Source organism: Nanorana parkeri, unplaced genomic scaffold (assembly GCF_000935625.1).
Source record: "Nanorana parkeri isolate BGI_ZX_2015 unplaced genomic scaffold, ASM93562v1 scaffold1204, whole genome shotgun sequence".
In the NCBI taxonomy this organism is placed as follows: domain Eukaryota; kingdom Metazoa; phylum Chordata; class Amphibia; order Anura; family Dicroglossidae; genus Nanorana; species Nanorana parkeri.
The window spans coordinates 294,351-311,169 of record NW_017307472.1 but is presented as its reverse complement, the minus strand read 5'-3'; the positions used below and the strand labels follow the sequence as shown (position 1 = coordinate 311,169).

The 16,819-nt window shown below is 39.6% G+C and overlaps 1 protein-coding gene across 1 annotated transcript in view; it reads right to left on the bottom strand.

Moving 5' to 3' along the window:
- Positions 1-8,296: 8,296 nt before the first annotated feature.
- Positions 8,297-16,819, bottom strand: part of APPBP2 (amyloid beta precursor protein binding protein 2) — a 35,199-nt gene continuing 26,676 nt past the window's right edge. Inside the window, exons 9-13 of the mRNA XM_018568543.1 lie at positions 16,230-16,354; positions 15,858-15,943; positions 13,495-13,685; positions 9,772-9,937; positions 8,297-8,558 (exon numbers count right to left, since the gene is read on the bottom strand). Coding sequence (XP_018424045.1) covers positions 8,305-8,558; positions 9,772-9,937; positions 13,495-13,685; positions 15,858-15,943; positions 16,230-16,354 — 822 coding nt within the window. The 3' untranslated portion in view covers positions 8,297-8,304. The remainder of the gene's footprint in view (positions 8,559-9,771; positions 9,938-13,494; positions 13,686-15,857; positions 15,944-16,229; positions 16,355-16,819) is intronic.

Here is a 16,819-nt window from a genome sequence, read left to right as displayed (position 1 = left end):
TTTTTCTTTCAAATATTTTTTATAACTTTGATATATGACTGATTGCTGCCTGATGAAATCTGCTAAACGCATCCTATGTCATAAGGCTGTGTTGCCAGATTTAACAAGCTATTAAAATCAAAAAGGAAACCTGGCATTTAGGCCCCATTCACACAGCGATTTTTGCAGTGATATCGCTCTATGTAGCTTCTCCAATCCATTTCAATGGAGCTGTTCACATCTCGTCGCTCAATATCGCTTGTAGCTCGTCGCTGGTAGCTTGTCGCTCCTACATGACCCTTTTTTCGAGCGATATTGCTCCTGATTGCATACAGCCCAATAGGAAAAAGTTGCGACACGTCGCGCAATATCGCGCGATTTTCATGTCGCTCAGTGTGAATGGGGCCCAAAGTGACACTAAACTCAGACGTTAAATCTTATTCATTAACCTTACCCATCAACAACACTGTATCTTATTTGTGTATCACTCAGCTGTAGATCCTCAAATCATCTCTGAATTGGTGCTGGCACTGTCCTTTCTGGAGGGTGGCTACTTTTGTTCCCCATGGTCCCTGTGTGTGTTGTAAAGTAGCCACCACTCCAAGCTCACTCCCATGATGGACTACAATCTCAGTACGAATTAATAATCTAAACGCGAGATTGTAGTCCAATAGGGGAGCGAGATTGGAGCGGTGACTGCTTTACTACACACACAGGGACCATGGGGAACAAAAGTAGCCCCCTCCAGAAGGAAGGACAGTGTCGGCACCAATTCAGAGATGATTTGAGGATCTACAGCTGAGTGATACACAAATAAGAGACATTTCGGTTAATAGATTTAGGTACTTCAATGATGTTAGCTCAGCAACAAAAGTACATTTAAGAAAATAAACTGTAAACACGTACATTGCAAAGCAGATAAAGAGCACAACACTTATGAATGTTTCAAGGCCATTTTGGCAATAATTAAAAGGTTGTACATAAGAAACAAGGACTTTTGCTAACAAGTAGTAAAATTGTAAATGAGTTCATAAAGTTTATAAGGGTGTCATCTGCCAGACTTGTTACTAATTCTAATAGTCAAATTGAATTATAGGTGGCTTTAGTTACAAAGCTTTTTATCTTCCAAACAATTTGATCTAGACAATAAAGCTAGGCAAACGAAGAATGGCCATAAACAGTCCAATGCACACAAGCAATGCCAACAACTCACGCATCACTCTATATGATGGGAGCATTTTTGGAGGAATATAATGAACACCTCCAACAAGATGGAAAACCTCTATAAAACCACTGCAGTTATATCATCACTAAGAATCCATTTGCATACAGGTTGACATCTCACTGTCCATTCTCAGATATCTGTTCATCTATAGACAGACATTCACAATGACACTAGAAAAATCTGTCTGACTGTGCAATTAAACGGTCCCAAAATGGATCTCCAACTAGGAACTAGTATACATTATGTAGAAAGCCAAAATTAGTTGTCTAATAAATATATGAATTAGTGTTAGCTATTGTAGCATAACAGTTTGTGACCAATGACTGCATTTAATACAGAATGTGGATGTACGCATGGTTGGGTGCAGTGGGGAAGGGTCCAACCTCTTGTAAAGTCTTTACGAATGCCCTGCAGAGAGGTAAAGCTGTTCATACTCTGCTTAAATTTCATCCGAGTCCTGATGGATCGGCCACATTTCAAGCTGTGGGTGGCCCAGCCAGTACCACCCAACTTGACATATGTTGATTATTCAAATCGACTAAAGGTCCCTTTCACAGGGGCTGATAATGCACTGATCCCCTCCTGATCGGAGCGGTACGATTGGATGTCACTGCAGGGACACCCTTGTCTGTCTAGTTTTTTTCCGCCATCTTGTAATCTACTGAAAAAAACAGGTGGACCCGATCGGACCACCCATGTAAAAAAGGGGCCTAAAGGATCTAGGTGGACAGTTTTCAAACAGAGACTGCAGCTGTTTGGGCATGGTCAGAATCGGTTAGATTTATTTTCCAGTCAGCTAGCTGAACGAAAGAAAGCTAACCGATTCCTCCAGAAATCTAAGCGTATGGCCAGTTTTAGAAAAACAGATCTCCTCAGATTTGTACGATGACTAAAGGCCAAGTTCAGCTTTTAAGCTCAGCAGCTATATTCATTAACTCAACTCCAGTCCCATTCTTTTGCTGTGGAAATTCCACCAGAGAACATAAAAATGCTGTGTTATCTCTGTGGAATATCCATACAAATATTTGGAATGTTTTGCAGTCTTTATTTACACTGCTACCTGCCTATTGTGGTTGTGCTGTGGGTGAAGACTCCCAATGACAGGATCCTGTACAACAGTAAAGGCCTATTAGAAGTTCAAACTTGTTCCCACACCACCACAAGCAGAACAAACCTATTTGCTGGAGTCAATAGCAATTAAAACAAAGACCGTGTGAAATATGTTAAATATAGCTTTGAATTAATAATTCTTTATAACAGGGTTTCCATAGTAAAACACCTTTCTCCCCCTTCAAACAATTGTGCGGCAACAAGACACCAACCCTGAGCCACAGAGAGAGTCCAACATTATGGCTCATGCTGCTTGGTGGACCAAAGTCTGTCACAGTGCGACACCATAAACTGCCGTTCTGTTACAATGGCAGTAATAGGTTTGCCTGTAGAGATGCAGGCGAGTACATTTATACATTTTGTAAACCCCCCTTGACAGTCTTAAAGAGTCTGATATGGAGCAAATGTGACATGTACAAAAAAAAAGTTAACATTTTTAAACCAAGTCAGGCATATGGTACATTTTGGAAATTAAATTGAGGTTCTATAAATGATTTAAGTATTTACACTCATTTACAAAATCGCAAACCTTAAGGTTTGTTACTTCTTTAAACAAAAACATTACGCACTTATTCTCATTTCCCAGTTTTGTAGTACTCTGCCTGCTAGAATCATAAGCTTTGAGGGCAGCAGAGGCACTTACTGGTTATAACAAAGAAAAAGTGAAGGCACAATACCATCACATAGCAATCTTACATGATTTAAGCAGCAAAACACGCATCGAAAACCACAACAACGTTTACCTGCGACAACACTGCTCACAAAAACACAATGCTTTACTTAGGAGGGTCAGCACAGAAACGCTAAGTGGAACTAGTGGCATCCACAAATATGTACATGACATTTCCCATACCAGGACAGAATGCAAGATGTTGCACATCCTAGTTGTAGTTTCCTTATAGCAGAGTACAACCACTTTGCAGCCAGGTTCCTTTAGAAAGAGTTCTGCAATGGTGATACCAACAAAATGTCTGCAGGAGAATAACTTCCTCCAAAAAGGTGAAAAAGTATAGGTAAAATATAACTGGTTGTGATTAACACTTACACTTTTTACATACACACTTGTGAATGTACCTAGCATCTTTCCATATAAACAAGTATGACATTTTAGGTCTACTGGCCCTTAAAAGTAAGCCGGTCACAAACCAGGGCCATTGAAATGGAGCAGTTAGTGACCTTCTATGTAGTAGCCACCCTCCAGAAGGAAGGACAGTGTCAGTATGAATTCAGAGATGATTTGAGGAGCTACAGCTGAGTGATACACAAATAAGATACAGATTTGGTCATAGTTAAGGTACTTGAATGATTTAACTCCCAAGTTTAGTGTCACTTTAATGTAAATAGTATAATTTGTGAAAGTTAGTGAAAGACAGCTGAAATTATAGGTCTTCTCCACCCTAGAGACTCTATATCATCTACACCCTGACCTCCCAATTCTGCTTATTGTTCAGCAGGCTGCCCATCAGATAGAAGGATCAATAGGCTCAATTTGTATGAGGCTGAAGCCAGGGGCAGGTTTTTATAAGACAAGACATCATTTGTTTATATCCGTGGATCATTCTCTCATCGTATGCTCCAAATGAATCGGTGAGGCTTGTGCCAGCTTTACTTTAAAAAAAGGTATACCTGCTATAAAATTGTAAACATTTTTTGTTCTATTACTAGATTGTAAATAGAAAAATGGATAAAAGCTTACCAAAAAAAAAAAAAAGCTAGCCAACATATTCACTTAGATCAGGGTTTGTTTTGTTATTAGATCTTACTGGCAGGCATGCAGCATATAGTCCCACAATTTTGAGTGCTAGCGTCTCAGTACCAGATTAAGCAGCCTACATTACAGATCTGGCAGACCTGGACATTCTGTAATTGTATGTACAGGTCATTTTGCTTCTACCTGTGAAGCGTTTCTCATGCAATGTTTCCCATCTTGTGCAATCACTTAACACCAAAACTTTCAGATCATTTAGCCCGAGATATGAAAACAATACTAAATGTATTGAGCCCAGTGATGGAAAGTGTTTTGCTGCCCACAAAGGCCATTTTGGTTCTTTTGTTTTCTTTTTCTCATTACAAAGAATCTGGTTAAAATGGGCAACAGCAGCTCATTCAGGCACTTTTAATATTGAGGTCCCATTAGATGTCATAGGGGCACAAAGCATCTACCCCAATTGCAAGAAAATAGATACTGATACACAACCATTTCTCCACACAAGAGCTGAACATTGGTACCAATCAAAATGAAACGACATTTTCTTACATAAAATCTGAAGTTAGTTTTTGAAAAGATCAAATCTCCAGCCAATTCATTTTACTATTACACAGAGAGCAAAGTATCCTATTCAACCATGACAAATCATTTTGCCAGAATATGGTTATATGGCAGAGCATGACACTTGTTTTCGGTTTAATTTCCACCACTGTGTATCCGAAAAGCTTTTATTAATAATGGTTATCGTTCAATACTGCCCATGGTTTATCTGAAAGTCACATTTCTTTTTAAGGAATTAGATATGGCAAAAAAAAAAAAAATGCAACAGGGGGAAAAAAACAAAACAAAAATAAATATTTAGGTGTGCTGAAAGCAAAGGCCAACTAACCTCACTGCAAAACACAGCTTCACTATTGTACAACTCACTTCTAATATAGCAAATATGTTTTATTTAAAATAAAACATTTGAACAAGAAAATATATTGCTTTTTGCATTGTCTGTGCTGGCTGGAGCATATAGATCAGTTCTATAGATCACTTGGCATGCAACTGTATGGAAATGATGCTGATGATACCCCAAGATATTAGCACAACAGTATAAAAGGCCCTATTCACACTCGTGCATTGCAGTAATCGCTCTATGTGTGGTGCTATTCATTGTGAATGGCAAGCCATCTCCCTGTACAGCACACATTCCATGCATTGTGTTGTGTGTTTATTGATCCAGTGAGAAGCATTGGCAGAACATTCATAATGAATCGGACGCCTTAAGGAAATACCCCAGAATTTTGTGTTATTAACCCTTGCAGTGCAGCTACCCCCCGCACTACAAGGGTTAACTGCTCCTTTTTTTTTTTTCTAGGTTAAAAAATCAAAGTTATACTGACCCAAACCGGCTTGTTTTTAGAGTGGACCTTCCAGCGTCTCTCCCCCTCCTCTGCAGTGGTCCAAGGTCCTGTAAATCACCACATCTATACACTGTGCATAGAAGTTAGGACGCTAAAGGAAGATTCCAGGAGGAGACAGGCTGGAGGGAGCGCTGTGACAGCTGGCCAGATCAGCGCTTTGAACGAGTATAACTTATTTTTGAACCTAGACAAAAACGAGCACTTACCCCCACTACAAGGGTTAATAAGTTTTCTTGGAGTTCTTTAACACGAGATGCAACATAAATGGTAACCTGTATTAATGTGCCCAAGAGAAAGCAAAAAGGATGAATGGGCCCCCAGGAGGTAAAAGTAGGATGTAATTTTATATTTATCATGCCACAGCTTTTTTTGTGCCTGTGGTAAATTTCAAATAGGTTTACTACTTGCACCAAATATTAGGGAACGTTTAGGAGATTCCACAAAAGGTTCATAGTAAACACTGAATGGAAGCCAAACAGGCACAGGCTGGCCAAGGACAGTTAAAAAGTGTTCACCCAACCAGGCAAAGGTTCAACAAACCTGCACCACCCATTTGGTTTGCTTCATGTAGAAAACAAAATCACAAAATGACTGGCAAATCTGGAGCAGCCAGCGAGATGGAAAGTCTCAGAAGACTATGGCTGGCACAAGAGGTCAACAATGTAAGCGTCTGCTTACAGACTAGATGGTACTGGAGTGCCCAAGGCATCTGTCAACATCACTAGCACATGATCTGAACAATTGCATGGAAAGAGTGCTCAGTTCTCACATAGTAATCATTTTCAGTTTAAAGCATTTATACTGCTGAATGAAAATCAGTTTGCCTATAGCCAGCCATGCTTTAAGCTTTCCTCCAGGTTTATTATAAACTATAGTGACACTTTCATAAAATTAATAAGAGCTCAATTTCCAGTGGGAGTAGTGTTTCATTTCCCAAGCAATAAGGGGAGGGGGCTTATTGTGGGAACTTAAAATCTGTTCTCCACCCAAATTCGTTCCTATTTAAGTGCTTTTTGAAGGAATTAAAAACAAAAAGCTGATTGTGCTAGGATAACTAATCCAAATAAACAATACAAAAATAAAAACTGCAACAATGTAGTATGGCACAACATATATTGTACCTGCCTGTTAAATGAGCAAGGCGCTCCCCAATGCATATTGTTAAAGCTGAACTCCAAATATAAAAAGGGTTTTTGTTAATTGCGGTGTGGAAAAACATAAAATGACCTCTAATCTTTTTTTTCTTCCTTATGTCAAGGTCACTGCTGTGTACTGTAAAAATTGATCATTCATACCGGAAAGTACAGCAAGTGCTGTGGTCATGAGAGCTGCAGCTCTAACACGCAGATGTTGTTGTTTACAAGGCATTCTGTGAACAAACAAGGGGAGAGTGGTCTGTGAATGGCGACAAAGGAAGTGGGGCTACAGACATTACTTCTTTGTATGAGAGCTGCAGAAGTATAGTGCTGGATGTACACCAGCATGAATGAAATGAATTTGTACAGTACACAGCAGTGATCTGGATGCGAGATAAAACAGCATTAAAAAAAAGGTAACTTTCTCCAACACCAAAAGTCATAAAAGTATCTGTGCTTGGAGGTTTGCTTTTAAAGCTGTATAGATTTTGCTACACAACTCTTTGTAATGGTTATTATTAGACCATTTGCATGATCTATATCCTTAATTTTAAACAGTCACTTTGCAGCGCAAAAGTGTCTTAAAAATAATAAATTATAACTTGAAGACAACGTTTACATTTGTAGTATTTGTCTTCGTGCACAAGATTGCTTAAACCTGCAAATTTTGGGTGGAAAACACAACTATGCATGAACATACATAATAAAGTGCAGCCCTTATGAGCTTTAGAACACTAAGGCTACATTTCAGGTTCAAATCTGAAAAGTAGCCCAATAAGAGCTGAACATGATGGTCCAAAGTGCAGTGCTATACCACGGACCCAGAGAAAGTGGCTCCATGTTTATGCTCTACATGACCTTATGTATTGGAGTTCCTGAACTTTTTAGGCTTTCACACAATAGCCTGCAATGTAATAATTCCTGATGAACAAAGCCAGTAACCCCCTCCAGTGACACAAACAGCCACTGAAATGGATCCCATAAAAAGAGTTTTTTTTACGCAACCTGCACAAGAAGCAAAAATGAAAGATACTGAAATGCAAGGGAAATAAAAAAAAATGATGTTCAACACTTGACTCAGACTGCAGTGAATACTAGTTTTCCTTCAAAATCTGGCATTAACAAGGCTTAAGTGTACTGAAAATTTGTCAAAAACAAAGCTCCTATTGAACATCAAATAAGTGGTGGAGTGAACTATTAGTATAATATTAATTCATATCCCGGAGGAGTCATCTGTAAACAGCAATCACTACAAGGCTATTACCACCCATCATTCCAGGAAGGAGCCAAGCGTGTGATGTATAGATAGAAACCATTTGGTGGCTGTGGCCACTGGCCAGCCGCTGATGTCTTCTGATGTAATATGTATATATAGATATATATATATATATGTCTATGATCATATATAACACCTGGACAAAAAGAAACAGGGAAAACAGATCTCTTATAAACTCTTATACAGTTTTATTTGCATCTTCCTCTTGGAGCTGCAAAAAGAATGGCAATGCTAGTTCTCTGTCCCACTGTTTGACGTAAAAAAAAGTGGATTAAGCAGTGAGCATTCCATTAAAGACTATCCATCCAGCACGTGCATGGATCCAATCCAGGTCATCTTCAAAAGGACCGAACCAGTGCTGCATCTGTAGGTTTTTACAAACTTCACAGTATGAACTTTCCCAAAATTCTGAGGAAAACAAATTTTAAAGCTGACCAGTTTATTTTTTTTCTGGATTGAAATTAACAGCTTTGTCCTTCCGTGGTCTGTGACATCAGAAATGATTGCACAACTTCTTCTGTTGACAGGGGGCAAGTATTTACATCCTCCAGGGCATCGGTGACTGAAAACTGGCGATCCCGTAATCTGTTCCAGTTTGCCAATATATTGTGATACTCAAATACCTTCTCAAAATTGCCAACAGAATTATAAAGTTTAATTAAGCCCCTGTAATCATACTCCAGTCCACTGTAACCTTCTCCAAATAACTTCTTTCCTGCAAATATAAAAATAAGAGGGGAGTTTCAAAGACAACTTCAACCAAATCAGCAATAGAAGTAGACCAGCTGTAAACTTTTGAAAAATTGACAGAAGCTCATGACACACAAATATCTCACTAACCCAATGTGCATAAGCAATGAATCTGGGTTAAGAGTAGGGATGCATCGATATAAATATTTCTGTATCAAGTACTGATATTTTGTTTTCAGGAATACAGGAAGTCCCATTAAGGAAGCCGGACAATGACTCGCCGCTCATTACACGCCGCCCGGCCGGGAAGCCGGCTCCATGCCGCCTGGTGATCAGGGAGCATAGAGCCGGGAAACCCCCGGCCAATCAGGAAGCATGTAATGACTTGCCGCCCGGGTCCTGATACTGGAAGTTCGGGTATCAGGATAGGCATAAGGAGCATTTGCTTGGCATCGGCACAAATACTAGTATCTGTATACCGCTAGGTAAGAGTGTCATACTGAAAGTAAAAGATGCTCTGATGTTGAGACAATTAAATGGGACATGTGAGGGGAGTCTGTCTATTTGACAGATTAAAGCCGATATTGCAAGGAAGGGGGTTTTCGCCTATCCAAGACCTGCTGGCTTCCTTCAGCTGTGCAGCAGCAAGAGACGCAAATATGAAGCCTGGACATACCGTTTAAAACACAACGTTTTTTTTCATAGGGTGAAACATTATGGCTGCAGTGGTTAGAGAAAAAAAAAAAAAGGAAAAAAAGAAAACCCCCAAAATTTTAGTCCAAGTCTCAATTAACTGAAACACCATCACAAACTGCAGAATAATATTCTTAGGGACAGTTCCCCATGCTATAACAGTTTTCTGCACTGCATCTGTTAACCAAACATGTATTCTCTTACTTCCGAGACCACATTGCCTCACTCTCTCAGACTAAAAATTGGGAACCAATTAGCATGGGTCCTAATATATATTAGGGTCCTAATAACACAAATATGAAAAGGGGACTTATTTAAACAGTGCATGAAATATGCTTATATGGGCTTAAAAACAACAGAAATAATTTAAGTAGGCAAATTAGAGGAATAGAAAAGGTTACCAGTGCAGACTAAATCTAAAATTGGCCAAGGCATCTCAGCTTTAATGACTTCTGGTCATCATGGGATTAGCCCTGCACACCATTAGCATCTCAACCTATCAACATGAGAACACACCTCATGCAACTCATACTAGGATAACATACCAATAGCTATCGATCGAAGATAAAGTTTCTCTGCATTTTCATACTGGTTCATGTCATAATTATACAGAGAGGCCAAGTGTCCTACTGACAAAGCCACTTCATAGTCTTCTTGACCAAGAAGCTGTTCCTTGATTTGTATGGCCTTGATATGCATCTCTTCAGCTTCCTGTATGGCCAGAAAAAAAACAAAAAAACAATCACACAGTCAGCATATATAAAAATACAAACAAAAAACAACTTCAGTATAAATAACATCTTGCCTAAGACTTAAAATTTAAATCACCACCCAAAAAATGACAACTGATTGTATGTGTGTGTTCAGAAAATAAAATCTAACTAACTTTGTCATGTCTATATTAAAACCCGCAAAAGATAGCCCTGGCCATTAGTCTCTAACCTCAGATACCTAGACTAAATTATTTTTCCCCATGTGTAGGTTTCACATCCTGTAATTTTTTATTTCCCATTTTATTCTTTCAACACTAACCTCATGACTCCTTAAGTACATCCCCACACTTGAATAAAAAAAAAAACAAAAAAAAAAACTTAAAAATTTCAAAACAAAAAGACCACATTTGACATACCCTGTTCATGATTTACAAACATGGAGAATTGTTCTCCCTTCCGTTACCCTTAACAAGCTGACAGCAAATTACAGATGTCAGTAATTTCAAACACCTTTTTTTCCCTCCACGATCACAACAGACTAGCCCCTCCCACACAAAACTTCACCCACAGCCATTTAAAAAAGCTCTCCTGGCGCAAGCAAAATACTCTCCCTTTGGCTTGAAGAAGATGTCTTCAAACCGCCTACCCGTTGTGCCTCACCAAATCAGACACTCTGTCTGTGCTCCGGTCCCGCCAACGTTAACCTCTGTGCTACCATACTGCCGCACCACCTTCGTGCCTGCCCTCTAATCTCACAAGCCGCATGGCGGGGCCAGGTAATCTTCAGCTCTCACACAGATCCCCTACATATTGGAGTCATTCCCCAGTCTCCTCAATCGCTGACCTCAGAACCCTGGCAGTGCTGTGAATCATCCAGCAGCACACCAGTCCGTTCAGTACTGACACTGATCAGAAACCGGCTATCACCGTCACCTCCTCTCCCCCCCCCCGCCTCTGCTTACTAGTTCTCCTGCAGAGCGGCGTCACCACCTACAGTACTCACAACTTGCCCAACTAACAAATCATTAGCCTCAGCAGTGTGCAATCACATTCCTCCACCCTCGCTCACCCCAGGACGTCAGCCATTTACTGCTGGCTTCCTTTCTCCCTGGTTCCTCACACCATTACGAGAAATTGTGGGGTACCTTTCCCCCACATCCACAAAGTATCCTCCATTCCAATAATTAAGGCCGTGTTCTGCACACCACTGGACCCTGGCTGACAGTTTTCACACTGGATCCAGATTAACATCAACATCTTCAAAACTACCTTCAACAGATGCACCATCAATAAATTTGATCAAGCAGATTATCCATCATTCATCTCGCTCAGGATCTTCACATCGTGTCATCCCAGGACCTTCGTCGCTGATTTCACAGCATTACTTACTGAATAGTAAAGTTATGTATTTACACCTGCCAGTTATCCGCACTGATAATACTCGCACAACTATTCAGCACAGCCAGCACACTGACACCACAGATGTCCGATCGGAAATGCCGACACTCCACCACGCAGCACCACCTTCACGAAATCTTCCTTCTGAAGCCTCGACTTGCTCACCCAGATGTGAGTATAACACCAAGATAGCTCTTATTATCTGGACTTTTTTAAACTTCACATAAAACTTGGCATTTGAAGCTTATCCCAACATCTTATTTTGCAGAGCTAGATGCATACATTTACATTTCATATTTAATAATTCAGTCTTGATATTTACATAATTGGCAAGTCTGACTGGAAGGATATCACATAAAATGTAATTTTCCATAGAGCAGAGTGCTAAACTTATTAGTCAAAATGTACCTGTTTAAAAACTTTACATCTCAAACGGCAAGTAAAAAAAATCAATTTGTGTAAATCATTGCAACACTCAAGAAAACCTTCTAAAAAAAATAGTTGCATGGCTAGCTTACCTTCTGAGGCACTGTGCCAGGAAAAGTATGCAGAGCAGAAATGTTAAACTCCTAACCTGCATACCTGTTATAGCATAGTGACTGAAGACACTACATGAGACAGGAAAGAAACATTTCCAGGAAGGTCAGCAATGACAACTTTCATACCCATAAAAGGTTTCCTTAAGCTGGCCATACACCTATGGATTATCTGCAGACTTTCTATGTTCAGATGGGGAAAAAGTTCAACAGATTCCTCCATCTATGCTAAACTGTGTGGATGGGGGAATCTCCCGCTGGACCAAGCTTCAGTATTTTGCTAGCCGGCCCCACTGGCTGCCACAATATCTGAACAATGCCTGCATCCAATCAGATTGTTCAGGTGTTTTGAGAGCCAGCTGGGCCGACTAGCAAGATACTGAAGCTTGGCCCAGTGGGAGATTACTCCATCCACACAGTTTAGTGTAATCTGTTGCACTTTTTCCATCTGATAGAAAATCTATCTGCAGATAAACTATAGGTGCAAGGCCAGCTTTAAAGGACAAGATAAACTCAGGATTGTAAGCACAGGACTCATTTCACAATCTATGCAGTTGTAGACCTGTGAAAATACCATTGTAATGACATCCAATATGCCAACTATCTTTACTGGGACTTAGAGTTAATGGTGGCAAGGAGGCTTTAGTCTATATATTTTATGTACTCCAATTGTTTATTTTTTTTATTTGGGAGACCGGTTCCAGCCTTCCTGACCCTGATAATTTCTCAACCATTATCTATTTCTCACTGCTATAAGCAAGCAAATAACTTCTGCAGCATTCTGCTGCTGCAGGGGCAGGTAAAGTGGAGTTGATTCAAGAAGGCTGCCAGAGCTTAAAATTGGACATGGTGAAAGGTGAGGATTGGCCATGTTACAGGGAACATCTAAAAAGGTGTTACTTGTACCTAAGCTGCACCCAAGATTTCCCTTTTGTGTTGAATTCTTCCTGAAAAATAGCAGTACACTTCCTGGTATGCAAGGGTGTCAAAGCACTCCTTTGCCTACAGTTGCATAGCTGTAAAGCTGCACTGCTGCCTCAAGCCACTAGATTAAGAAGATATGGTGTTCCATTTAGTGAAGAGACTACTTTACTGTTCACTTCTTTCTGTAGGGTCTGAAGCAAGGAAACAAAGCCCTGCTTCCACCAAGACAGCCACCTCTATAAAGCGACAGAGTAGAGACATGGCAATGTCAGTAACAGGCAAAGATCAGCTGCAGGGAGACCTCAGGTAATACTTGTGAATAGTCATTTGACTCCTTAATCCTCCATCTGCCTTTTTTGAGGCACAGCTTCCAGAGTTCAGTCCCTCTTTAAAAGGAAATTCTAATGCTAAAAACGACAAGAGTACGCTTTTTCCAAAAAATTATGCTACATAAATTTCAAATTCAGAAACCATCAGCGCACAGAGATAATAAGGCCATGAGAAACTAGCCAGAGAAAACAGCCATACTAACCAATGTAGGAAATCGTTCAATTAATATATACAGCATAGTAGTTTGCATGCAGCCAGGGAATTGCTTAACATTTTTGTTTTCACAGGAGACACTGGTTTTCCTTTTTCAACATCTGTCGTCTGTTTCTCTCCAATATACCAAACAGAATGTCAAGTGTAGCCTTACCTTAAACTTTCTCATGGACTGATACAACCTGCCAAGATTCCCGTAGTGTTTTGCTGTCTGTACGTTGAACTCACCAAAGGCTTTTTTGGCAAGTTGCAGGGATGAAAGATGAAGGTCATGGGCTTCTTGAAGAAGTTTCTGTTCTGTCTCTTTGTTGTGACAATCTATAGCAATCTCCTCCAGTATTAATGCTATGGGTGTAAAAATAAATGTCTCTTTAGCCACTCACAGCAAGCATCAACTTTCTCCATGTATAAAATGGATATGCACTGGCCATGATCATTTAAAGTGGAAACAAATTATATATCTCCCACTTTGTTTTTTTTTTTTTTTGGGAAATGCTGGATGAACAGAACAATCTTCTCGCTACTCTATTCCAGTGCTAAAGTACCCAAAGCAGATGAAGCCAGCTCCGCTTAACCTAGTTTCTAGTCATACATTAACACAATTGTATCTGCTGGTGCTCAGTTTAGTCTAACACCTAGTAGAAAAAAAAAAGCTTAATATATTCTAAAATGTAGGTAAAACATTTGTCAAGGGTTGGCCACATTGAAGGTTTATGAATAATAATGTGCTACCGTCCTTTCGCTTTAAAATATTTCCTATCAAAAAAGTCTCAGCGTTCTTATCTGTGATGAAGATAAGGAGGACTGTATACAGTGAGGAAAATAAGTATTTCATCCCCTACCAACCAACAATAATTATGGCTCCTACAGACTGGCTGTGTGGTACAGATTAGTCGTGTCAATTTAAGAAGGTGCTCCTAACTACAACTTGTTATGTATATAAAGACACCTGTCCATAGAATCTTTCTTCCATTCAAACCTCACCACCATGGGCAAGACCAAAGAGCTATCAAAGGACATTAGGGACAAGATTGTAGACCTGCACAAAGCTGGGTTGGGCTACAAGACTATCAGCAAGAAGCTTGGTGAGAAGGAAACAACTGTTGGAGCGAATATTTGCAAATGGAAGGAATACAAAATAACACAATAACCCTCGGTATGGAGCTCCATGCAAGATTTCACCTCCTGGGGTAAGGATGATCATGAAAAAAAACTGGAGGGATCAGCCAAGAACTACATGTGAGGAGCTTGTGAATCATCTCAAGGTAGTTGGGACCAGTCACCAAACAAACCATTAGTAACACAATACACTGCCATGGATTGAGATCCTGCAGCGCCCGCAAGGTCCCTCTCATGAAGGCACATGTACAGGCCTGTCTGAAGTTTGCCAATGAACATCTAAATGATTCAGAGAAGGATTGGGAGAAGGATTGGGAGAAAGTGCTGCAGTCAGATGAGACCAAAATTGAGCTCCTTGGCATTAACTCGACTCACCATGCTTGGAGGAAGAAAAATGCTGACTATGACCCTAAGAACACCATCCCTACAGTTAAGCACGGAGGTGGAAACATTATGCTTAGGGGCTGTTTCTCTGCCAAAAAAGTACAGGCCGACTTTGTTGCATTGAGGGGCTAATTGATGGAGCCATGTATTGTATAATCATCCCTCAGCCAGAAAACTGAAGATGGGTCTTTCAACATGACAATGACCCAAAAAATACCAACAAGGCAACAAAGCAGTGGCTCAAGAAGAACAACATTAAGGTCATGGAGTGGCCTAGCCAGTCTCCAGACATTAATCCTGAAGAAAATTTATGGAGGGAGTTGAAACTTCAAGTTGCCAAGAGACAGCCAAGAAAGCGTAAGGATTTGGAGAAAATCTGTAAAGAAGAGTGGACCAAAATCCCTCCTGAGATGTGTGCAAACCTGGTAACCAACTACAAGAAACGTCTCACCTATGCGCTTGCCAACAAGGGTTTCTCCACCAAGTACTAAGTCATGTTTTGCTCAGGAATCAAATACTTATGTTATAAATTGAGCTGCAGTTCAGTGAGTAGAATTTGTATTGTGTTTTTTTTTCTGGATTTTTGGTTGATATTCTGTCTCCATCATTTAAAAAAATACACCTATGATAAAAAATGATAGACCTTTAATTTCTCTGTAAGTGGGCAAACTTACAAAATCTGCAGAGGATCAAATAATTATTTGCCACACTGTATCTCAGATAACTAGGTAGGGTAGTTAAATCAAATAACGATCATTGATGTAAGAGATGAACGATAACTCCATAGAACTGTAGTGGAAATAATGTGGCAAGAAGACATAGGGGGTTATAATAAAAGGTAAAATGTACTTTATGGGACAAGCAAAAAAAACAGGCTACTTGTTCTAAGCCAACACCAAATTAACAAGCTGAAGGTAAAACTACTCTACTACTGCATCTCAAAATCATCAATACATTTGGGAAAAGCAGCCATGAAAGGAATTCACTATTCATAAAAAGAAGTTCTGGCCATACCTTTAACTCTTTTGGAGGAAGCTAATAATAGATGGTCTTCTGGTAGTATGTGTGTGATGATATCTATGGCACGTTCAGCATGAAATCTTAAAAAGGAACACAAAGTCATAAGTCAAGAACGCAAAGCATAAACTGGAATGATCTGTTTTTATACATTTTAAGTCCTCAGCAATTTTCATTACCACTTTACAGTCTCCAATTCACAAAGCAGACAGCGAAGAAATTATCAATATTCTGGATCATTTACTGCATGCAACAGTACTTAGCCATTTATTAACAGACTGATAGTTGCAACTTCCAAGCTTCATATAAAATTGAAAATTGAAAATGAGGTTTTACAATAAAAAAAAACAAACAAAAACAGTTACTCACAGTGCATTGTCAAATTTTCCCGAACTATACTGATGAACATAAGAAGAGTAGGCCAAATCTTCATGAGCTGTTGCCACGTGAATGTTTTTACCTCCAAAAACAGACTGTCGGATATCCAGAGCAGTCTACAATATTTAACAGTATGATCGTTAATATGCGAGAGAGTGAGAAAAAGAAAAAAAAAAAGTCCATAAAAGCAATGTACGTGCCTATATGACACTGGCCACATTCTTTCATGAGCTGTTGCCACGTGAATGTTTTTACCTCCAAAAACAGACTGTCGGATATCCAGAGCAGTCTACAATATTTAACAGTATGATCGTTAATATGCGAGAGAGTGAGAAAAAGAAAAAAAAAAAGTCCATAAAAGCAATGTACGTGCCTATATGACACTGGCCACATACACTGTACGTGACGAGTTATATCAGGCTTTGTAAGCAGTTACCAGTCATTAATGAATGCCTCAGTATTGAGGCATTCATTAATGAACTAATTAAGCTTTTTGTAAAAGCTTCTTCCTTTCATTAATGAAAGAATGAAGCCGTTACATGCAAATACAGGACCGCAATTTGCGATCCCGTATTTGACAG